This window comes from Thermobia domestica, chromosome 5, assembly GCF_964235325.1.
Source record: "Thermobia domestica chromosome 5, izTheDome1.hap1.1, whole genome shotgun sequence".
Classification (NCBI taxonomy): Eukaryota; Metazoa; Arthropoda; class Insecta; order Zygentoma; family Lepismatidae; genus Thermobia; species Thermobia domestica.
Window position 1 is genome coordinate 151,861,427 of NC_137458.1, and position 26,088 is coordinate 151,887,514.

General features: G+C 35.6%; 1 protein-coding gene across 4 annotated transcripts in view; it reads right to left on the bottom strand.

The window, feature by feature from the left end:
- Window positions 1-506: 506 nt before the first annotated feature.
- Window positions 507-26,088, bottom strand: part of LOC145686185 (pancreatic triacylglycerol lipase-like) — a 144,185-nt gene continuing 118,603 nt past the window's right edge. For all 4 annotated transcript variants that reach the window (XM_081759210.1, XM_081759209.1, XM_081759213.1 and 1 more), the window contains exon 7: window positions 507-3,442. In XM_081759210.1, the coding sequence (XP_081615336.1) occupies window positions 3,313-3,442 (130 nt within the window). In that variant the 3' untranslated portion in view covers window positions 507-3,312. The remainder of the gene's footprint in view (window positions 3,443-26,088) is intronic.

Sequence of the window (26,088 nt, forward strand, 5' to 3'; positions counted from 1 at the left end):
TAGGGGCTTGTTGAGCGCGTTGCACGGGATAAATTTTCTTTCGGTAAAGTTTTCTGAAAAGGTTTTAAAATTTCGTTCTTATTTCCCAAGGAAACGTTTTATTAATAACTGTAGCAAAATATGATTTATTTTAAGGAATTAGAGAAAGAAAGTTAAGCGCGGTGGACCGTACCTTTTATTTACTTATTTATTTATAATTTAATGGATTAAGTAATTCCCAAAGTATATTAACCGTAGTAACAAAAGAACAAGAATAAACTCATGAAGAAAAAGATGGTAAAATATGCATGAAAAAGTTTGTGCAATAAAATTTCGTACTAAATTTGAAGCGTTGAATAAAATATAAAGTCACTAAAGAAGAAGAAATAGTGAAAATACCACACTTCCTTAAATGGTACCAAGTAAATACAATTTTCATTTGGCATTCTCAATTATTATATCTTTGCAGCAATGTAGGAAAAACACAAAACATATTTTTTTAAATATTTTATTAACATTAAATCTTACAAAAATAAAGGAACAATATTATACCCTAAAAATGCATTAATAAAAACACAATGATATGTAACCAATATAAATTAAAACGCACGCAACTATTATGAATCACACAAATCAATTACAAAAGTAAAACATAGAAATACAAACACACTTATTGATAAAAAATAAATAATTAAGATTTAATAATGATTATGTTGAAACACGATTAAAAAATAAAACTTGTATACAGACTAGTAAATAAGTCTGTCAATACATTCGTTCATTTTACTATAGTTATTGAACTTTATTATTGCTATTAGCCTTGCAGCACTTCAAACTTTTGTTTTAAAAATATTAATTTTTATTATAAGATATTAACAAAGCATACCTACTGATTCACGTTAATATTTTAGAAGTTAATACGTAACCCGTATTGAGTTTCATATAATTTAGAGAAATATCCAGTGGCGGGTCATGAGGGAAGTCACAACAATAAAAATTACAATTGTATCGCGCAATAAGCAACGGGAAGAAAAATTATTTAATGCTCTCGCTATATAAAACTATTAGGACATTAAGTTATTTACTTTGCCTTACCTTGTACTGATAAACCATTAAATCGTAACTTTTACCAATGACTTCCCTCAAAAGTCACAACTGAAAATTTTATAAAAAGTCGCTACTAGATTTCTAAAAGATAGTTTTAATAATGCAGTAGTGTTTAAACGTTTCTTTTGGCTCAAAGAGTAAAATTAAGGGGGAGGGGAGGAAATGAAAATGCATCAAACAATCACAGAAAAGTAAGAGAATTCTAATTTGTTCCAAACCAAAGAACTACACTCAAACAACTGAACAGTACCAATTTATACACATACAAGGTGTCCTGGAAAGACTCTACCCATTCATACATTTTGTTTATTTTCATTTATTTATTTATTTTAGATCATGGTTGATATATCCCAATTACATTTTACCTAATATATGGATAGGTCGTGGTTATGAAACGTTCCTGATGCCCATGAAAGGACCTGCAAGCAGTCCGGACTTGACAACATGTGAGTAATAACTGTCCTTGGGGATCCCATACATAAAAATCATAGTGTCTAAACAACGTTATAACTCCAACGACGAACAGCTGTTAAAGTGGCATTTGGAATAATATTCCCTGCTATGATGCGAAAAATTGAGTTGAGTTGAGTTGATTTTAGTTTAGCGTCCCTTTCAGCAGCGAGGCTATATGAGACGTGGACCTACTGATTAACGTGGAATCCGAACCACATGAGCTCCTGCCGGGAATCGAACCCGGGCCTCGATGCGAAAAATGTCTCACAGAACATGGGGTCGCATTATATTATGCAGCGAGAATGATGGACAATATACAGATATACTGGACACGTAAGGTACCGTATATGAATGAGTAGAGAATTACGGGCCACCCTGTACATTCAATGTGTATTGCAGTTATAGCACTGATTACAACGTATATAATTTCACAGCCTTGTTACTGCTTCAAACAGTCTTCACTAAACCCTCCGCCACTGTTTATTGTTTATTTATTTTCTAAATATCTGAATGACAATTAACTATAATATATAATAATTTTGAAAATTAGGCCACTTTGAAAAATAAAACTATTCACTGAAGTATACTCGGAGCAAAATAAGAAACGAACTGACATTTAGAAAAAGGCGTGTTACCGTGTTGCCACGTAGAGAGTATTTTTCTGAGGAGTCTTCTATAACCACTCTTTTGTTTATGGTGCACGCTTCAGAGAAATTGTCATTATATGGCAACAAACTCTTAATGTCAATTCATTTCTTATTTTGCTCTGAGTGTAATTTTTATTTTCGAGTCTTTTCATATTGAGCACAATTTTGAGCGCATCCACATTTGTGGTTTATGAAAAAAAGATATTATAATCTTTAGTTCATCTAATAATATTTTGTAGATACAACCTATGCTTCTTTCTTTCTTTTTATTTTATTTTGTATTCAAGCTATTCATTAAAATTCACAAGAGCGATTGGAAGCATAATTAAGATTAAACTATAGAGCACTGTTTCTTGAAGGTGTGGTTTCACAGCGTGATTTCAGGTGATGCATAGCTCAAGAAACCATAAACTAATAAAGTATTGATATTACTTTGCCTTCGTGAATCAATTTCGAGAAACCTACTATATTTGTAAGAAAATACTACCTATAAAATCTGCCTCGTTGGAACAGTATACATACCAAGAATACCATATATGGAACATGGGATAAATATTCTATGACGCATGAATAAGAGTATAGCTACGCAGACAAATATTACTTGAACACATGTGTTGCAAACCATTGTGAAATATATTTTATCGTGACATGTGACAACGCTGAATCTTATTTGCTAGCATCATTTTAAGAAAGAAATTTGGAACGCGATTTTCTAAAACCTAAAACGGTGTCCGTTAGTACTGCACAACTTAATTCGTTACATACAACAAATTGTGATAACAGAAATCAAATTTTCCGCATGAGTTAATCTTTCAAATTAAAACTTTTAAGAATTGACTGTATGTTCTGCAAAGGATTTTAAATAGGGTTCGTCACACGAAAATGTATGAGAAACACAGCTCTAACGTACGTAAGATAAATACCCTGCATTATGCTATTATTACTGCTTACAAATAATATTACTCAGACAATATTGGAGTTTAGGAATCTGCACAACTTTTGTATGTTTCTGCAGAATCAGATAACGAACGTAAAAGTAGATTTTATCTGCTAGATATGACTGAAATTTTATATGGTTTATAAGCGTGATGTAAGCACTATTTCCTGTAAAATGTTGTCATCATCCTCAAATGGATTGCAATAGCTTCAGTCCTACTTTTAAAGCGTGTCCAAATCTAGCCATATCGTTGAACACAGACTTCTGCGAGGCGAAAGGCGACGCCCAATTTGTCTGCAGATAATAGCGTCCTCTGGCACTGTACAGGAATAAAAAGGAAAGAAAAAATGAAAATTAATACATGATTTTAAATTTGCTAAAATATCATTATCTTACTCCAAATGTATATGTAAATGAATTCAGTGGAAATCTTGTTAAGTGAGAAGATAAGTGGAATTTTTCAAGAAGGTCCTAGTTATATAGAAGTGACAAGGGAAAGTTTTTGTCAAAACATAGGCATTCAAAGATAAGTGGTACACAAAAGGTACTCGAGGTTTTATCCATACGTAAAAGTGAAGCTGAAAAGTTCAGGAGTAGGTTGAGAGTGAAGTCAAAACACATGCATATATCATCAGTGTATGAACAGATTCTGTGGTAATCTCAGGTAATGATGAATTGTATTAGTACAAGTAAAAAGTCTTAGTTCTTAGGTTAACTGACAAACGATTTTGATATAAATTTTAATAGGCGTGAAAGCATCCCAGGGTTTTGATAATCTGTTCAACTTTAATATGTCCATGTTCGAATCCAATATTATTTAACCAGCAGATCCTCTCTCACATAGTCACGGTCAAAAAGAGATGTTTATCGTTTTAAAACTATAAAACCACAAAACCATCTAGTCATTTTTCCGACAAGAACAAGTAGAATAACATCTAAAGTTTAAGATGAAACTTAAAGAAATAGTTATTCTTCTCACAGAATCTATTATAATTACCAGGACCCGGATCTTGTTGACCTAAACTTTTCTAAAAAGTGACCTATAAAATGACACTAAAATTTCTGTAAAATGACCCTAAAATTCACAAAAATTGACCTTAAAACTTGCGTATTTCTAAAACGTTTACTTCGTTGAAAATGGATTTTTTTGAATATCTATTGGATTTTAACTATCATTTCTCAGTCATTTTCAAAAGTTTTGTTTCAGTTGGTTGCAGTCCATTGATCAAATGTTGTGTTCAATTATCAGTCCATTGTGCGGTATTGTACGTACTGAAAATGTCAATTCACTCCCGAGTTGAAACTAGGAAGTACACTTAAAGAATAAAAGTTCGCAAGTATAGACTATACACACGAGAATAATAGATAAAAATAAGTTAAAAATCTTTGAACGCCTTATAATTTATTTTTAGTTATTCACGTGACCACATCCTTTGTGGTCAACAACCCGAAAACATCTATTTGACCACCTACCAACCCCCACCCCTCGTCAACCAGCTACAGTTTAGTGTTCATTAGCTTGTTAGGAATGCAGTTTTTCCACCCCAAAAGTCAGGAAGCAGGAAAAGAGATCATTTAACTTCGTGTTTTTCAAATCCGTAAAAAAGTGTTCATTTTAAGATTTCTTTATGTAGAAGGAAAAGAATAAAAAGACCATAAGTGACCTAAAAGTTACCTTAAAATATTAAAAAATGACCTGAAACTTCAAAACGTCAAAAGGTGACCAAATGTTGACCCTAAAAAGATATATTTTTAGGACCTAGAGTTGATGAACAACGTTTATATTTCAACTTGTCTTGTCCTATGCGTAACAGTAAAAAGTTGACTTTTCAACCAAATCCGGGCCCTGATAATTACTAAAGAAAAAAAATCCTTGAAGAAATCTCTCCCTACACAGAATTTCCCGTCTCCAAAGATTAGGCAGAACGGGAATTCCCGTTCTGCCTAAAGATAAGATCATTTAAATATTTTCTACAAAGTGTTGGAAGACCTTTAGGCAGAACGGAAAGACACTGTGAGAAACAATATGGTGGTTTTCGAACACAAGCAGACCCTACACGTTCAATATCATTGACAAGCAGTGTCGGACTGGACAGGGAGCGGGGCGGAAATCTCCGCCTACGCCCACCCTCTTATGGCGCCCGTTTGTCACAATAAAATAGGCTTAGTTGTATTGAGCTCATGACAATTTTAGTTAAAATTTTCATTATCATCTTTATAATAAATATCATATAACAGAGTTATTGCAGGTTTGCGTAAAGGTTATAAGCTGTCAAGTCACCGTGCTCTCCTCGTTGCGGGTGCCAGCATTGCTAGATATCCTAGGTGCCAAGTAATTTGTAAAAGCTCGGTCTGATCTAGTATTATCACAAGTGGCCCTGTGGCTGCTGATGGCTCATCTCTCGTTGCGTTATTTGACTGTGGTAGTGTAATAGTGTTAGCGTCGAGACTCAAGAGACTTCTTTAATGAATCAAAAATACTTTTTCTCGTCTATAAGTGATGGATGAAAGTTTAAACAGTAGCGTAATAGTCAAGAAAAGAATGAAATGTTCGGGAACGCAGAATAGGACGAGAAAGAAAAAGAAGAACAGACACATATGCCATTGGTACCAGGAAAATCCCATTTTTTTCAAATGCAGAAGCACCAGTTAACTTAGAGGAGGAGAGTGTTTGTCAAGATGAAGCGCAGGGTCCTGTGTCTGATCAGGCACGTAGCTAAGGAGGGGGTCCGGGGGGTCCGTACCCTCCCCCCCCTTCGAGACCAGAAATTTAAGAAAATAAGGAAGGATGAAACTAAATGAAATGAGAAAAAGAAGGATCAGCGTTAAAAATAAACTACGGGAAGCTTTTGGTTACTCTTTCTTATAAGGAGATGTGTATTACTTGCAATATATGTGTGCCGAGGTGAGCGAGATATCCTGGAAGAGTCAGGGAATTTGAAATTTCTAGAAAAGTTACGGAATTCTCAGAATTTCTGCTACTAGTCAGGGAGATTTCAAGCTTCCGAAAGCATAGTGCCGTTGTATAACAACGTGGACTTTTTTATCATAATTTTTCGTCATCGCATCCTTGCAGTATCAAACATGTTATTTCGAAAACAATTTTCTACTGCTCTTTCAACCTGTCATTTAAAACAGATAGTAGTTAACGGAATAATAAAAATAAAAATTTATGTGGAAAGAAAGTTGTGTTAACATTTGATTCAACAGAGAAAGGAACGCAGATATTGTAAAATATTTTACATTATTCAGTATGTACTTTTTATAATAGTGAATATGCACTTTTCATAATAGTTGAGGTCATAATGAAAGGAAAATCGTTATATTTGAATAAACAGAGGAAGGACGTAAATATTGTATAATCTTTTTCAATACGCTTTTTTAAAATTTTACTCGAGATTTCTTCGTAGTTTGTTATTAAAGTACTTACCAATATATCCTCGCTTTATTGTCCAAACAAACTAATATATGTTGATAGTAAAGTAGTTTAGATTGATCGAGCTCCTGGGTCTTCAGAATTTCATGTCACCCCTTCTCCCCCGTTACGAAATTCTGGCTAAACGAACCGATATATGTCCCAGTAAAATAGTTTAGAATGATCGAGCCCCTAGTGTGATGACCACAGTATTTCATGTCACGAACCCTTCCCTTCACGAAATCCTGGCTACGTGCCAGGTCTGATGAAGTAGATTTCGCAGACACAGTGAATTTGGATTCATTTATAGTTCATCAATCGGAGACTCCGGTTTCTATTCCTTTTTCAGTTACCAATTCCACATTTTGCAAAAGAAATCGAACCCCTCTTCAAATCGTGGAGTATACTTTGCGCCCGTAGATTTAGCGCCCACATATAATATCGTGCACTTAGCGCCCAGAAAATATTTGATGCTTATCAGTGTGCTAGGGTTGACCAAAGAGAGAACTACTTTTTAAGTATAAATGTAATTTCGTACTCATATCTATCCCCATCCCCTCTCTTTTTACGACTAAAGAACAAGGAGTTTTCACTTGAAAGATCCTGCTATTCTTGCTGCACAATTGTCATGTCACTTTTAAAACCCCTTAGGCAAGTTGAAAGAAATGTGTTCTTTTCTTTCTCTTCTGTTCACCACCGTCAGCTCTAACACTCTGACTTTTCATGTACATCTGTAATTACGTACAATTTAATTACGACTTAAGAGCATTACCATATCACCTATGAGATTTTCATATGTGGATGTGAATTCATGTGCTAGTGTTATTTTACGATTTATATAGTTTTAAATAATAATAATTACACACACCTTAATGCAAATACTACGAGTACTGCATCAAAAACAGCAATTATTTATGCACATTACATAACTTCATTTCCTATCGTAAATACAGGGTGTCAGGGGGCAAAATTCAACTGCCAAAATTTGGTGGGTAATTCTTTATATCAAATGAAAATAAAACGTTCTAATAAACATGTGTCATAAAACGACTCCTTTCAGTGTTATAAGCCGCCCTAAAAGCAATCAATTACATTTTAAACCCTAGTTTGAAAATAATGGAACATATCGCAAGTAGTTAAAGAAATCCGGCAAGAACTAGTATTTACTCTATCTAAATATCCATACAAGGATACACTTTTAACCCTAGGACTACCAGGTGGGTCCATTGCACTCGTACGCATACTTTCTTTAATAATTACTAAGGCTTAGTATGTATTGAGATTCTATGACATTTCCCTGGTTGTGTTCTTGTGTTGTGTTATTTAAGTATTTTTTTTTTTCATTTCCGTGAGTCAAGTGATAGTCTTTAAAATTTATAGCATTGGGTACCGAGTGGGTCCATTAAACTCCAGCCTTAATGCAGAAATATGAGGATGGATTCAGTATAGATTGAGATTGTGGCTCGTAGCGGAGTTAACGTTCTGATAATCTTCTAACTGTTCTAATGAAGTCAGATATAACATATTACAACTTTATATGTTATTATGTAGTTTGATTGATTTAATTATTTGCAATTTTGCTTATTTTAGTAGCAGCTTTTCTTTATTTATTCACTTATATAAATCTCTTGTCAGAAGCATAATTGTTGCTTTTGTCTATCAAACTGTATTAATTTTCCATTGTATGCAGTTGCGTATTCAGTGGCAGTTTCCGGGGATCTGGACTCCCAAGCCCCAACATTTTTAAAAGTTGCTAGAATAAAACCTAAATTTACGCTTTCAGTCTCCATATTGACAAAAAAAAAAAAAAAAAAAAATCCGGAGTAGGACACTGACCCCCCACCCCCAATAGAAATCGTGGCTTTGTCACTGATTGTATGTAAAGTTTTGTTTATTATTAGTGTGTTTTGACTATTGCACGTGGTATATTAACAGATCACTAACAATACACGTCACTGTTGATGGTAGAGGAGGAATATTTTTGGTAAATCAATAAACGATGAAGAAATTGATTCCCGACAGACGATAAGATATTAGCAGACTTATATACAAATGCAACTGAAGTTTCTTGTTCAGGTACCGATATTGAAATGAGACGTTGAGTAGTTTTCTTAACCAGAGGATTGGTTAGAAGTTTGAAGCGTAGCACCTATAGCTAATGCAGAAGGCAAAACTCCGGAGAAAAGCGATCCTACAAGGACTGCCTTATGTTTTGATGCCAACATCGGCGCTATTAGAATACCTGATGACGAATTGTTCCTAATTCGTGAAGTTGCAGATTCTTCACACACTCTGCAATATAATTTTATTCTTATATATAATATGACTGTAGACGAACAACTTCTCATTTTTTGGGTGCGCTGTCTTTTTTGACAATATATACCCATTAAGATCAGTCATTTTACAATTGCAAAACACAATGCACAACTATATCCAGAAGTGGTCACTTCTAGAGCGGAGGAAAATACTCAAAGTTATCATATATTACAACACAACAAAATCAGACGTTCACACTAACAATCATATGGTTCGCCGTTACACCACAAAACAATGAACAAAATGGCCTATGACAGTATTTTACATAACTGATGTAAGTGGACTCAACACTTATGGTATTGTGTCATCAAAGCGTAATTTCAAACGAGAAACAAACATTAAAAAGCTTGAAATGCCATAAATTCTTCATTTCGTCTGGTTAGCAGTTCGCCAACGTTGAGAAGAAATCACGGAGAATAGAAGCTTCCCAGTATACTGAAGATGAACAGCCTAAAAAAAGTCTCTCCAGCAAAGAGGGAGCACAAAACAAGAACTTTCTGCCGCAAATGCAAGCTATATGAATGTACTGACATGTAATATTTTCCAAGTGTAACATTCCGATTTTGATAAAATTTGGCAGGTAGATAGCTATTACACATGAAATAAACATACGTGTTTTTTTCTTTTCTGGGGAAAACTGTTTTAAGGGGTAAAAGCCCCCACCCAAAATTTGGAGAAATTTGAGGCCGGAAAGACAAGAAGAAGAAGTTAGTCGAAGTGAATGAAATTGTTCACAGATATTATAAACGTTAAATGATGGAATATGTGTTTCGTACTTTCCCGGGGAAAATGGTTTGGTGGGGCACAGACCCCTTCAAACCTTTGATCTCGAAATATCAAAAGCGCTAATAACAGTATGTTAAACATGCCTAAAGGACATGGAGAATTGTAAGGAAATTTTGGGTAGGGACAATATAGAAAAAATAAATGAACACTTCTTTCTTATTTCCTGCAGAAAAAAAATGTTTTTAGGGGCAAAAGTCTCCACCGAAAATTTTGAAATTGACGACCGAAAGGCATGAAGAAGTAGACCGGAATGAACGAAATTGTGTGCATATATTGTAGACGTAAAATGACAAAATATTGTGTCGCATTTTTCTGGAAAAGATGGTTGGGTGGGGTACAGACCCCTTCAAACATTTAATCACGATTTATCAAAGTGTTCATTAGTATAGTGAAAAGTACCTAAAAGGACATGGAGAATTGTAACGAAACTGTGTTTTGAGACAATACGCATATATATATATATATATATATATATATATATATATATATATATATATATATATGAATACGTGCTTTTAGTTTCTGCGGGAAAACTGTGGTGTGACTAAAGTCCCTCCGAAAAAAAAAGTAATTATTACCGCAGAAGCGCAGGTAGTTTTCATAGGAAAATACGACACGTATTCTTTCATTTTACGTCTACAATATTTGTGGACATTTTCATTTATTACAGTATATTTCTTTCTGGGCTCGTGAAGTTCAATTTCGTATTTTTAGGAGGGGGGCCCTTTGTCACACTTTTGTTTTTCTGCACAAAATCAAAAACACGTAATCATTTCTTTTCTTTTCTTTTCTTCCTTTCTTTCTTTCTTTCTTTCTTTATTTATTTATTTATTTTTGCGTACTGTTCCTACACAAACTATCATTGCAATTATGTCCAACCGTTTTTCCCAAGAAAATACGAAACATCTATTCCTTCGTTTTATGTTTATAGCATCTGTGCACAATATTATTCACTTCGGTTCACTTCTTGCCTTTCGGGACTCAAATTTTAAAATTTTGGGTGGGGCTTTTGCCCCCTAAAACTGTTTTTCCGCTGAAAAGAAAAAAAACATGCATTCGTTTATTTCATGTGTAATATCTACCTGCTAAATTTTATCAAAATCGGAGTGTTACACTTGGGAAGTGTTACATGTGAGAACAGCAGAATTGTATGAGAAGAGTCTTTGGGAAATTATACTGTAACTCGTTACAATCCAAAAAAAAAAACTGTGAATAATTAATTTTTAAATTTTGTTACGCAGAAATAAATTTCCTTCTTGCAAATTTTAATATTATATTTCTGAATAGTGTTTTACTTCATAATAAAACGTTCCTTTTGCGAAAAAAAAGGTTTGTATTTAGTTTTACGTTCCATGGTTGTGCCGGATCGGCTAAGGAAGACTTGAATTTACTGATTATAGTGGAACCCGAACCACTTTGGTCACTCGATGCTCTTCCACCAGGAATCGAACCTTGAACCTCATACGCCAAAGGCTTGCGTGCTTGCCACTAGACCAGCGGGGAGGGATAAAACAAACAAATATTGGAATATATAAATTAAATTCACAACCAGACGTGGCTAGTGAGGGAAGTCGTAAGCCAAAGCGTTCCAGACAAGTCACACGAACACGAAGTACATACTGCAGCAGTTGGGATTGGCGAATTTTTACAGGGAGAATGAGAAAGTCCGATTTCTATGGAATGGTGGACGGATTTGTTTTCCTTCTCTCTGACAAGGGTCAGAAGGGATGGATTACTTACAGCAAATCGTACCAGAAGAAACTGAAGAATTCCTAATTTATTTTGATCAACATTACGTATCAGGTAGTCTCTGGAGTATGCAACTTTCATCTTATGGTGATCTTACGATTCGATTCCTTTGCTAGCCTCTTTTGTTTCCTCGCAACATACCCGTTCATATAGCAATATTACAGAAGGAGACACGAACGAGTAAATTGACAGAAGCTTCGAATTTGAAATTCCAAAAGGTTGAACCTGTTCATCCTTCCTTGTGGATGGACATTGCAAAAGGATGAGGCCATGGTTTCAACTGCATCGAACAAGAGTAGCGAGATGAATTACCGAAGAAGAGGGTAAAATGGAAGACGATTAGCCTTCAAAGGCGCTTGTTCAACTTAGTGATGGATTATTCTCAAGGAAACACCATACTCGTTCAATATCTGATTGGAATTGATTACTGCACAAGGCTGTAACTTTAGGGTATAATGTGTACAATAAGGTTCGTAGAGCGATTAACTTATTGGTTCGTAAAGTAACGTTCTTTTTATTAGAGAACGTTACGTTGTTTTTCAGTGCTTGTAGTGTATGATATCAATTGCTTAACTATATACATTTATATTACGCATAAAGTTATGAAATATGTATCAGACTTAATGCGGCTAGCTTGTTAGATTTTTTTTTCTGAAACTGTGTAATACCATATGATAATTTGACTTTTTCTTTTTTGGTATCGAAACCGATGTTGTTATATAGTCAGAGTTACCATATGTCAGGTTTTTACCGGGACAGTCCCGGTTTGAAAGCTCTTGAAATGAAATGGAATCTTTGAATTTTACATCCCACGATTAAGGAGATAGGAGTAGGATAGAGAAGACGGTGATTGTGAGAATGAATGAAATGGTGGAATGAAGAAAGTGAGAGGAAACGAGAGAACCCCGAGTTTATCCATGCACGCAGCGTCTGACTACCACAAAGCCCATTTGACGGAAGATGGAATAAAACCAGGGATCCCATGAACCAGATGTGAGTATTTCTACCTCTGAACCACCGTGACCTCCATGAAGACTCTTATCCCGGTGTTTCGCCAGTTTACATTTTGTCCCGGTTCTCAGTCGTGAGAATATGTTCACCATTTTTTGTATGCCTTATCCTCATTGCGGTATTCTAGATTACGTCTGTTTTACATAGTTTTCACATTAAAAGCTATATATAACTACGTTTCTGCGTTTCACCCTTTCCCCCGGAGGTTATGATTCATTGAAGCGTCATAATCAGTGCTATTGGCTGGTCTCTCTGTCTCTCTCCCGCTCTCTCTCTCTCCCTCTTCATAACAGTTTTACTTAGTGGACGCTAAGTACACGGAACATGGATGTAAGAAAACAGGAATTAACGACCTGTGGAAAGAGTGGTAATATGAACTGGACATCCCTGATTGTAAGATAAAATCAATATAAAATTCCTTCTGTGAGCCAGAAACACTGGGCGCTAAGTCTACGGGCGCTACATGCACGGAACCCTTCAAATGACAAAGATGTCTCGGTACCCCGAAGCAGATGATCAACTTGGTTGCCCCTCTGTAAGTTCAACAGATGATGACACTGAGAATGCTGTGCGCCACGTAGGGCTATTTATTGCACGTGAGAGAAACGAAAGTATTGCCTGTAAACTTACGTGTATTGAAAATTATCCTATACAGCCTGTTAGTGACAAGGCCACAAAATTTCCATTTGATCATAAACGTATGCTATCATGATCATCCAAACTGAGATTTAGTTCAACGTAGTTTGTCCTATAGTACTGATATCAAAAGTGAATATTGTAGTGTTTGTATGGTATTCTCCAATGACATTAATAGTCCTTTTGTTACTGGATTTAAGTTCGGTTAAAAACAATATTCAACCGCCATACAGAAACACGAAGTAAGCGTAAGTCGTGAGAATTCCATTTTTGCTCTCATATCCGATAACGCGGTGACGACATCGGTTCGTTTCTGAATTCCAACTTAGCAACTGTCTACAAGAAGGAAACAAAAGACAGCTGTCGGATTGTTGAGCGAATAATTGATATTGTTTTGTTCATCAACGGCCTGGGTATTGCCTATCATGGTAAAATGGAAAGTGCATACTGTCTCTCTGACAGTAGTGTAAACCATGAAAACTTCTTAAGAGTTAGTGCTGTTAATTGCTAAATATGGTCCATTGTTAAAGAAGCATGTCGCATTGTCTATAAAACATAGTCAAAAACGAAAAGAAAAAATGAAGAGAAAAGGCAAAGAGCACTCTTTAGAACGCGGTTCCTTAATTACATTTGTTCCAAAGTCTTTTGTTAAGAAGGTAGTAGTTACACTTGCAAAACATTTTCAGAAAACTATTGTTAGTACGAAAGTTCTTTCTGCTGAATTAATAGTTTTCAAGCAGATTCTACTCAAGATGAGTCAATTCTAGATCAACTGTGCATAGTTTTGCAATACAGATATAAAACTTTTGTTTATGAAAGCTTAGTTAAGCTAATTAGTCTTCACAAGACCAGAGGAAAACAAGTGCTGGAAGTTATAAAACGAGAGCTCAGCAATACTGGACTAAGACATGCTGGAAGTTATAAGACAAGAGCTCAGGAATATTAGACTATCTATTGACAAGATTGTTGGATGTTCACTTGACGGGACAGCTAATATGAAGGGCAAATATAATGGTTTGCAAGCCCTACTAAAACAGAAAAATCCTTCAGTGTTATAGGTATACTTATTGTATGGCACAGGTTCTTAATCTTGTTGTCAGTGATGTAACACTCTGCTGCGAAGAGGCAGAAAATTTATTTGGATTATTTCAATCTACAGGAGCTTTCATTCGAGATTCGCATTTGCGAGTGTCGGTTTGGATGAAAACAAATGAAACAGAATATGCGGGTAACGAAAGAGTTAAAAGAGTTCAGAAGCTTGGAGTAATACAATGGTGGGCGAAACGTAGATCTAAATCTCTTTCAACCGTGTTTTGTAAAAACAAAGATTTTTTATGATATCAAGAAGTACGGTTTAATAATCAGTGTACTGTAGGAAATAAGTGCATCCAGGACTTTGATGGAAATACAGCCAGAGTAAGAGATTTACGAGACAAGTGGTTGAAATTCGAAATGCTAATGACAGAAGCTCTTTACACAGAGCTATTTAAGCTTACAACGCTAACTTCGAATTACCTACTACAGTGAAACCTCCCTTAACGGACACCTCTTAATAACGGACACCTCTATAATACGGACAGATTTTTTTGTCCCGGCAAATATATATGTTCTCTTACGGAACGAAACCCTCCCTTTTACGAACACTCTCAGATACGGACGCGGACAGTCCTTTTTTACCCCCAAACGTTTCAATAACCTCTTCATAACGGACAGGAATTATTCTTGGTTCTGTGCTAGTTGACAGAAGACAGAAAAGTCTTTTCCCCACAAGTGTATCTATCATCAAACAGAACAACTTCAAGCTGAACTTGAAATGCTTTTTTTTTCTGCCCGCAATAAACTGCTTCCTGGTGGAAATCCTAGAAAATCTTCAGTAAGCACTAACACTCATGCAGGGTTAGTCGTATGGTCAAGAATTCTATGCGGATCTTCCCTTCCCTAACAAATTTAGTGCTTTTTCCTCTGGGCCTTTCATCTTTCCCGACAATTTCATAGATAACAAAAGAAACATTGTTTATTTCGCGATAACATTTTTCAACGAGCAACGTTTCCTCTCTTATTTTTTTCTTTTTTTGGAAAAGCAAAATTTTTCTTTTGTACAAATTGGTGTGTCAAACAGTTGAACAATTAAAGAAATTTGCTATTAATCGCGGTGAAATAGAAGTTCTCCAATTGATCCAACAGTTGCAAGCAAATTTCGAACAGAAACTAGTATCCGTAGGACACGGCAGACAACTACTGCAGACTTTTCCCCAAGAAATTTGGTGAGTTTCTTCTCCACATTTTCAGTATTTAATAATAATATTGCATACTTTTTAAAGCTATTTTTACTTTTAATATAGGCGGTAAGTGAATTAATGGATTTTTTACAGGGTGATGACATGTCCTTAAGAAAATTACCATACACACATTATCATTTGCAGTATACGAACATATTAACACATTCCCCAACAATAATATTATTTAACAGAAATGAATTTCCCCTTCATCCGTCCCAGTAATTCAAATACGTACTAAAACAGTATTTTCATATTGAATTTTACGTATTTACGCTCATACATAATGTATTTACTGTATATCACTGCATACAATTACCGTTGAGAAAATTAAATTTTTGTAACCTCTCTGTAACGGACACCTCTCAGTAACGGACAAAAATCCCCGTCCCATTGATGTCCGTTATTCAGAGGTTTCACTGTATTCTCAAAGATGGACTACTTAATGGCATAGGAAATGATCCCAACACTAGCAACAAGTTTAATGTCACTCAAAGAGAAATTTTCTCACCTGTAAGGAAACGTTAAAATGTTTTCGGAAAATCTTAATAGAGAAGGGGATGAAAACAATGCAACGAAAAGGATACGGCGTAAAAAGCTCTTTTTGATGAAAACTGCTCTGATGAAGACTCGTCTTTGCAAAAAGAAGACCAGTGGAAGAAGTTCCAAGTAGAAATCTTCTAGAGAATTTGTGACACTGCTTTTACAGGTGTTGAGGAGAGGTTTATTCCAAGTGAGCATTTAATGAAAGATTGTGTCAGTTTGGACCCAAAGAGATTTGAAGAAATAAAGAAAAGTGGATTACCAGATGGAGTCCTGAAAATATTAACAGAAAACCCTGTCACGCGAACTCAATTTGCGACTCAACACAAAGATTACTTCAAGAATTTGCAGGATGCTTCTACTAGTTATTTCGATGTGGTTCAGTGCCCAGCTGACTCTGGAAATGAAGACGAATGGAGTGAAAACAAAACGGAAGATGAGGATCAGCTGAATCCAGGGTTGTATACACTGTACATGTACAATCTTGTATGACCTGATTTTAAATGAAAGCACTTACAGCAATTTAAATTGTGTGTACAAATATGATATGGCTCTTATCGAACCGGTAACGTATGAATGTTTATTTTCTAAGTTGAAGATCATTAAATCAAATCTGGAATCACTTTTGGGGGCAGAGTCTATTGGTAAATTTAATGGTTCTTAATACTGGAAATGACCTGAATTTTGCTGTACATTACGATGTTATTGGAAGGGAAATAGCAAAAAGCTCAAGAAATCTTAAACGATTACTCATGGTGTGAAAATTAACATAATCATACAATTGTAAATAATGGTATTTTTTCCTTCTGTTTGTGCTGGAATGGGTAGGCTACTGATAATTTATCTATCATACATTCACATTTTTGTTGGCTGTAATTATAATATTATTCAGTGCTATGCATCATTTACGATATTTCGTTCTAGTCATTTTGTGTGTAACTGTGTATGCTTAATGCTGTGAACAAATTAAAAAAAAAATTAAAAGCCAAAATAAAATTTAATAAATTTATATAAATTTGTCCATGAGGCGCCCCTCTAAGTTCCCATCTCCGCCTAGCTCTGACAGCTCCAGTCCGACACTGTTGACAATATTATTGCCTCAATATTAACAATCCAGCAGAACTGGCCACTTTTTAGGCATTGACCCTACACTATCATTTAAATATTCTTTCTTCAATACGGGCAGTGTTGAGTACGAAAAAGGACCAATATTGTTGATAAAATGTAACCATAACAACATTTTATGTTTTCTACTTTTAGTACTATAAAATACACAAAATTCAGCAAAAAACTACAATTACAATTATGATTTGTTCAAGAAAAAGAACTGATCAGAGAATAATTCTAGACTGAAAAGAAAATCAATAAAATGTTAGAAAAAATGGGAAAGGATTTTGAAGAATATGGGATGAAAATAAATGTTAGAAAGACAAAAGCCATGGTGATTGGAACGAAGGGGTCTGTGTCAAATATAAAAGTAGGAGGGGAGAAAATAGAACAAGTGAATAGTTTTCGATACCTGGGTAGTATTCTTAGTAATGACATGAAATGCGAACGTGAAATAAAAGCAAGGATAGGAATGGCGAAAGGAGCCTTTGGGACCTTGAACAAAGAGTTGAGAAAAAGACTCATAAAATGCTTCGTGTGGAGTGTTGTACTGTATGGGGCGGAAAAGTGGACATTACGTAAAGGTGACGAAAATCAACTGGAAATGTGGGTGTGGAGAAGAATGGAAAGAATTAGTTAGGTCGAGCGGAAAACGAATGGGAGAGTGTTAGAAATGGTGGGAGAGAAAAGAACACTTTTAGATATTATTAGGAAGAGGAAGAGAACCTGGTTGGGACATTGCCTAAGAAGAGATTGTATCATGAGGGACGTGCTAGAGAGTATGGTGGCGGGAAAGAGAGGGAGGGAGCGAAGGAGACTACAATTGCGTAACCAAACTAGAAAAGCACTTTTATTTGAGTTAAAACACCTTATAACATATCTCGCCTCTCAACCTTTTTTTTAAGTTGTTAGAATGAAAATTCTTTTTGTTGAAATGTTTACCTATTAATATGGAAAAATACTTTTTTTTCTTGTTTTAGCCAAGAGCAAGCTAAAAGGACTCGAAATGGGTGGAGAAATCACCAAATGTTTATATCTGCAATTCCTAGAAAAGTATACGTATTCCATGCCCTATCATAATCACTCAAACGACTGATGAACTAGTTTCGCCAAGAAGAATGTATATATTTGTAATACGAAGCGACGTAATAATAATAATAATAATAATAATAATAATAATAATAATAATAATAATAATAATAATAATAATAATAATAATAATAATAATAATAATAATAATAATAATAATAATAATGAAATGTATAGAAATACTTGATATTAGAGAATATATATATATATATATATATATATAAAACTCTGGAACGTCTGGAGCAATTTTAACCAAACTTGGTACACGTATTACTTACGGTTTGGGAAACAGCACTGTACTGGTAAGAGCTAGCACACACACCAAATGGAAATGGGAGGAGGTGATATTAAATTATATATAAAAAAAAGTCCGACTCTTAATGTCCAATTCACTGTTTTCGGGGTCGCTGAGACCCATAGTGACACTTCCGATGACATTTAAGTCGAAGTCGAAACTCCTTTAGCATCACTGGGAGAGAAAGATGACATGTATAGATAATCGAAAATGATCAATTTTAGTGTTGAATCCATAGTTTTCGAGGTCCCTAAGTTGATTGGTGGCAGTTTCGATTCTCTTTAAATCCAACTTCATCCTCCAGTGGGGGTAAGATGTCCTAGAACACCTAGAGGAAGTGTGAAGGGGTGACATAAAATGATCGAAAACAGCTGACATTAGCTTGTATTTGATTTTCAGTTTTATGAATCATTCAGCAGTGAGGCTTATGAGACGTGAACTTACAGCTTAACCCTGCGTTAGGCGCGTATGATTTTGTTGCACGATTAGGCGCGTGGGGGACAGGCGTCACCCACCTATTAAAACATACTGCTGCAGAAATAATTTATTTTTTACAAACTGTAGACAGGGAACAGAAGTATGCTACTGTCGCCACATCAAACACCAACAATTAACGTTCAGCTACTGAAATTTGCGACTCCGAACATCGACACAAAGTGTTGCCAGCGTGAAACAAAAATCACTGGGGAACATGACACATAGACCTCCATGCGCCTAATCTAGGGTTAACATAGAATCCGAACATGAGTTCCCTCGCGGAATCGAACCCTTGTCTCCCACGCCAAAGGCTCGTACGCTATCCACGTAGTCACCAAGGAGCTCACGACCGATATTAGTGTCAAATCCATAGTTTTCAGAGTCGCTGAAATGAATAGTGACACACTCGATATCATTTATGTCCAAGTTCAGCCCCTATAAGCACCTCTAGAGAGAAATGGCGACATGTAAAAATAATTGAATACGACCAATATTAATATCGAATCCATAGTTTCCGGGCTCCCTTAGATGATCGGTGACGGTTTTGATTTCCTTTAAGTTCAAGTTCAGTCCCCAAGTTGGAGTAAGACTTCTAGCATCCCTAGGAGGGCGTCAGAAGTAGGGAACGTGTAAAATGGCGACAGTTGGCAACTTTGGATTGATCAGTCAGTGTCTCGGTGGTGTTCCTTTTTTAGTGTATGTAATCAAGTTTGAGTGCATTAAGTGTATTTTTAATTAACGTAAGTACTTATTTTCTCGTACCTATTAGTTGGTAACTCTTATTTCGGTATGATTGGTTATAAATTGTGATTTTTTTTTTTTTTTTTTTGCACTGAAGGAAATGCAAACAAATAGTCTACCAGCAATCACTCACGGTTGCCAGTTACTAAGTACTATTTATTCTCTAAGCACGACCGATTCATATTACCACATAATCGAATACTATTTCGATTATCATTTAGGCTACTTTTATTGTTTTATATTTTCATCGCCTAGTGAGATACAATGAGTCTTTGTAAAAAGTATTCGAAAATTGACACAACGACGCTCCTATAATTACTTAAATATTATCATCAATATTCCCCACCAAATCATAATATTGATCATTGGATTTCGGGATTTTCTTCAATATTGCATCTCGATCCGTCAAAATAGTGGTGTTAATTTCAATAATATTGACAATATTTCTAACAGTAAGTATTGTCAATTACAGAGAAAGATTTTTAAAAAACGCTGTTTGAGTGTTTTATGTTTTAAATTACAAGTTTAGAGATATGTCCAATTAAACTTTGACAATTCCTCATAAGACAAACATGTAGCTTATCGTTTCTATGATTCTTATGCTTTTATACTACCGTTAAACCTTGTAGTTATCTTTCAGTGAAATGATTTGACAGAAAAACGCACGCAACAAACGAGGAAGAAAATTATAGATTTAGTGATAAGACAGAGAAAAGAAAATCGTGTTTGTTATAATTCTATTAGCATCCTCACAAAGATGTATAATGATGTTTCGTCGCCTTCGGATCTTAGGCTTGTTCCTCCCAGACTGCCGTACGATTACATATTTACCTTTGAAATTAATCAGATTTTTGAATGATACTACACACATACTTGTCGGTTTCAGAATTGTGTCCGGAAATTCCCCTAAAAACGGTCTTCTTCTTCTTCTTCTTCTTCTTCTTATTATTATTATTATTATTATTATTATTATTATTATTATTATTATTATTATTATTATTATTGAGTGGATTTTGAGTTTAACGTCCCTTTCAGCAGCGAGGCTATATGAGACGTGGAGCTATTGATTAATGTGGAATCCGAACCACATAGGCTACCGCCGGGAATCGAACCTGTGTCTCCCACGCCAAAGGCGCGTACGCTAACCGCTTAGCTACGAAGAAGATGATTTTATTATTATTATTATTATTATTATTATTATTATTATTATTATTATTATTATTATTATTATTATTATTATTATTAATTTGTATAGCCCTGTCGGGGTTTTAGGGTCAAATATCTGCAGGAAAGATACCCCCAAAAATTCTACATGTCCTAGGCTATGTATTTGTCAAGTTTCATTTACGTACGGTATGAAGACTTCGAACCAAAAACGACTATGTTTTGTAGAAAGCATGACATTTCATGAGAGGAGCGCAGGGGGAAGACAATAGAGGGTGAGAGAGAGTGAGAGGAGGTATATTTTTATGTAGCACCTTTAATGGAATAATGATACAATACCAAATCAGTTTTATTACTTTTCCATTAAAGGTGTTACATAAAAATATACCAGCAATTTTAATATTTACAATGCTGTAGTTAATAACAACGGACAAATCATACAATTGTCTCCTGCGGCTGGGTTGTTAACCTTTAACTGCGATTTTTATACCAATTCTAGCTTTTAAAATCGTTTTCGATATCATACCTCAATAAGGGTCATTTTTTACTTGTATATATATTTTTAATTAAAGGTGCTATATGTACTCGAATGTGATAGCCCTAACTTTAGGCGTAAGGTGGATTACATAACCTGACTTACAAAGTTATGATTACACATAAATAGCACTCAATTGACACCTTTCTGGGACCATATGGTGAATTTTAAAAAAGTTGAACAACAACCAATGAATTAATCTTTTTACACTTCTGTACGTTAATGGAAACTATGACTAGGTTGAGAATTGAACTTAGAACCTTGAATACTATTTTTTTGAAACCTGTTGCTAACCTGACTTTAAGCTTCTGTTAACATAAAGATGGAGACAGGAATCCTTTCTTTGGGAATAAGATAATAGCTGAAATACTCATTCTTCGCACGGGAGAATGAGTTTATGGAAAATATAAAGGTAAGCACAAAGTTTTGTCACTTTTTCACCCACCACCTTCGAACATCGATATGTCACTTAAGATGTATCTGGAAGATCAAAAATAGTCCCATCAGCATCAACGACCTTCTGCAAATGTTGTGGAAGGCCATGGATTCCATCGCGGCAGAACTTGGTGGGCCGTGAAGCGAAGAAGGTATCAAGTGCATTTTGGACCTCTGCTAGGGATTTGAACTGGCACCATCTAAGGTGATTGTCCAAGGAATGGAACAGATGATAATCGGACGGTGCAATGTTCGGGGAGTATGGCAAGAGTGTTTCTCATCCAAGGCGTAGAATGATGTACCGGGTCATCCGCTCACTTTCTTCGTTCCACAATTTCATTCATTTCTCATCTCCTTTAGACTAGCTAACATAGCTGTGGGACGTAAAACTCAAAATTTTCACTTCATTTTTCTTTTTCCATTACTTGGGGTCCAGGTCATTTGTAGTTCTAAGAACGCCTAAATAGATGCAACCCAACTTACAAATAACTTCTATCGGCACTGACAGCAGTTGGTAGCCCTGATCCAGGTGTTTATGCAGGTAAAATTGTAAAGTAGATGACTAACAAAACAGTTCTCCATTCTAAGATGTATCTCTATGATTCGGATCGTGTTTTCCAAAGAACACCATATATTAATCTCAATATTGCTATGTATGTAATGTATGTATGTAATGTATTCTTTATATACTGTATGTTTAGAGAAATGAAAATACTGACCACGCATGAATCAGTAAATGCTTGAAAGTAGCAGAAAATATCAAATCTAGAAGAACTGCTGGAAATAAGTTTGTAAATGATTGCCTCAATTGAGAGACCTTCTCCAATTCTGCTCTTTCTGGAGGAGAGATCTTGCTTGTCATACTGAGTATGTATTAAAATTGAAACTTTTGAAAAACTTTCAACCTAGCTGGGATTTGAACCCGGGTCTGCCCAATAGAAGTGCAATATGCTACCAACTTACCAACCACGTCACTTCATCTTTCACCTAAACTATTAGCTAGTTAAATCGTTGCATGTAACATTATACAAAATGCCAATGCTCGCATAAGGAGACGTTCCTAATGAATGTCACAATGACTTACTCGAGATTTCCTTCTTTAACTCAAAACAAGTTATATAGACCTTCGTCAATGAAGAAAATATCACAAAACGTTCTTCAAGTTGAGACTACCTCATCGTTTTTAACTCCTCCCGATTTACATTAGTACTATTCTTCCTCATCGTAACTTCTAATTTCCAAAGAAGAAGAGCCGGTAGTATTTACGCCGAGTCCAAGAGTTTCAGTATTCGCGCGCTACCGTAGCCAGCTGTTTGAAGTTGGCCATGTAAAATGTACAGAAAAATTTGGGCAAGAGAACAGAACCTAACCAACGGTTTGGGTACAAAACCTCGCGGCCAGAACCTCGAGGCGACAACCTCGCGGACCAAAACCTCGCCTGGCCAAAACCTCGCGGCCCAAAATCTCGCCGGACCGAAACCTCGCCTGGCCAAAACCTCGCGGGACAAAATCTCGCCGGGCCAAAACCCCGCCTGGCCAAAACCTCGCGGGCCAAAACGTCGCGGGCCAAAATCTCGCCGGGCCAAAACCTCGCCTGGCCGAAACCTCGCGGGCCAAAATCTCGCCGGGCCAAAACCTCGCCTTGCCAAAACCTCGCGGGCCAAAATCTCGCCGGGCCAAAACCTCGCCTTGCCAAAACCTCGCGCCCCAAAATATCGCCATACCCAAACTCTCGCCAGACCAAAATGTAAATGTTCCAACAGATGATAAGGATGACGGTATAAAAGACGCTGTTTCAGAAAAAGTATCACAGGTATTTGACCAAGTCCCGCGATACCATATGAAAATTCTATTTCTGTATTAGAGGATTTCAATGTGAAGGTAGGGCGACAAGATGCTTTTAAACTGGTTACAGGGAACGAAAGACTGCATAAGGAAAGTAATGACAACTAACGGGGTTAGTTTCGTGAACTTTGGAACATCCAAAAACTTAAAATTTCAACAAAAATCTAATAATATTTATGAAAGTATGAAATAATATATGAGTTTTTACGACGTCCCTTGATTATGTCCTATAGGTTAAAGGGGACGTAGATGACCAGGATGAAGGAAATGATCGAATAAAGAAAGTGGGAGGAAACGGGAATAACCCGAGAAAGCCCACGCACACGATGTTTTGTATCTTATTATTATTATTATTATTATTATTATTATTATTATTATTATTATTATTATTATTATTATTATTATTATTATTATTATTATTTGTAATGTGGAATTGCATATTAAGAAACTCATTGGGTAAATTTTAAAGAAAAGTTTCATTCGCAGCGAGGTTTTGGCCACGCGATGTTTTGGGTGGCGAGGTTTTGGCCCGGCGAGATTTTGGGCGGCGAGATTTTGGCAACGCGAGGTTTTGGCCCGGCGAGATTTTGTCCCGCGAGGTTTTGGGCGGCGAGGTTTTGGCCCGGCGAGATTTTGTACCGCGAGATTTTGGGCGGCGATGTTTCGGCCGCGAGATTTTGTCCGTATCCCCTAACCAACACCTGTGGGGCTTGTAACCTGTTCCTACTACTACTATTACTATTACTACTACTACTGCTACTACTATTACTTCTACAACAACAACAGCAACAATTACTACTACTACTACTGCTTTACTATGGATCCGTATAGTAAAACTGCAAGCTTATTTTAATGAAAAAAAGTGTTATGAAAATGTTTTTAAAAATCGGTAAATCACTTTTTTGTGTATTATTTTCAATCTTATTTTAATGAAAAAAGTGATATGAAAATTTAAGAAAATAAAAACTTTCCTTGGACAGGGTTTGAACCCACGTCGAAACGATTTTCATTACTAGCATGTTGCGCTAGCACAATCGGTTATGAGGACTGAAAAAAGTTGGCCTTTACTTTCCGCTATATGTAGGTCATGACTCTTGTTGTCCTATCTGTATCGGTCAATAAGATCAGAGGATATCTGAAATTTTTGGGATCCGCAAAAATGCAAGCCGGCAGACAATATTTTCGCATTCTTTGAATTGGACCAACACTTGTAGACTGTAACTACTAGTTTATATTTTTATCTTTGTATGAGGAATTTGTGATAGATTGGGAAACACAACTCGTATGGCAGAGACATGGGTTCGAATCCCGTCGTGTCAATTATTTTTTCTTGATCGGAAGGTATTGTTTACGTAATTGCTATTCTAATTCTGTTATCCCTTTATTATTATTATTATTATTATTATTATTATTATTATTATTATTATTATTATTATTATTATTATTATTATTATTGGAAAGTTGAGACTTGGCTTCATATTTTATATTATATGAAGTTTTTGATTATTCAATTTGAAGTCTATTTGTTGATATAGAACGTATCTGAAATGGTGAATTGCTTAAAACATTAATATTTCTAGCAGTAGTAGTAGATAAAAAAGAAGTAGTAGAAACATAAGCAGTTTCTGTGAAATAATAACCTTTGTTTTTGATCAGTCGTATTTTTGACCTATACTAACGATAGGCCTTACGTATTCATCAATTGTTCGCAAAACACGTTACATTCCCAGTCGCCGATCATTAGAAAGTGAATATGGGAGAACTATGAAATAAAGCAAATATATGCGCGTAATTTTATTATAAAATTAGATGGCGAACGCCTTTTATCTTATCCCAAACGGTTATCGTCGAATATACACGGTTAAAGGAGCACTCTACTTGTCAAATTAAAAAGACTCAACAATTTATCCCTCTATAAGGAGACGTTTCTTATGTGAATGTCACAATGACTTACTCGAGATTTCCTTCTTTAACCCAAAAAACAAGTTATAAAGACGTCCCTCAATGAGGAACATATCTCGAAACGTTCTTCAAGTTAAGGCTACGTCATCATTTTCAGCGATGGTCCAGATTTACAATAAAATTCTTCTTTACCTTCTACTTTCCAAAAAAGAAAGACGGTAGAAACTAATTTCACATTCTTTGAATTATATCAACACGTGTAGAAATAGTGTGTGCTACGATGTTTATCTAACACAGGGATGCAAATGACCACTCGCCCGAGGCGAGTGATTCATTGATGCGGGCGAGTATTTAATATCATGCCGAAATTAAGTAAATGATTTCTATTGAGGGATGTGGGCTGGTAGCTTTTTTCTTGGGCTAGTAAAATTTTATTGCTTATTTGCATCCCTGATCTAACATAACTACTACTTTATTTTCTTATCTTTGTATGAGGAATTGATTGTATTCGCGCTGTGAACGTTGTCGAGTAAACACGTTCTCTGTGCTCTCTGCTGCTACACTTATGTTGTGTGACGTGAGTCAAACTCACCCATTAAGTGAAACATTTTTTCTTTTTCTGTTTTTCGTGTTAGTATTCACT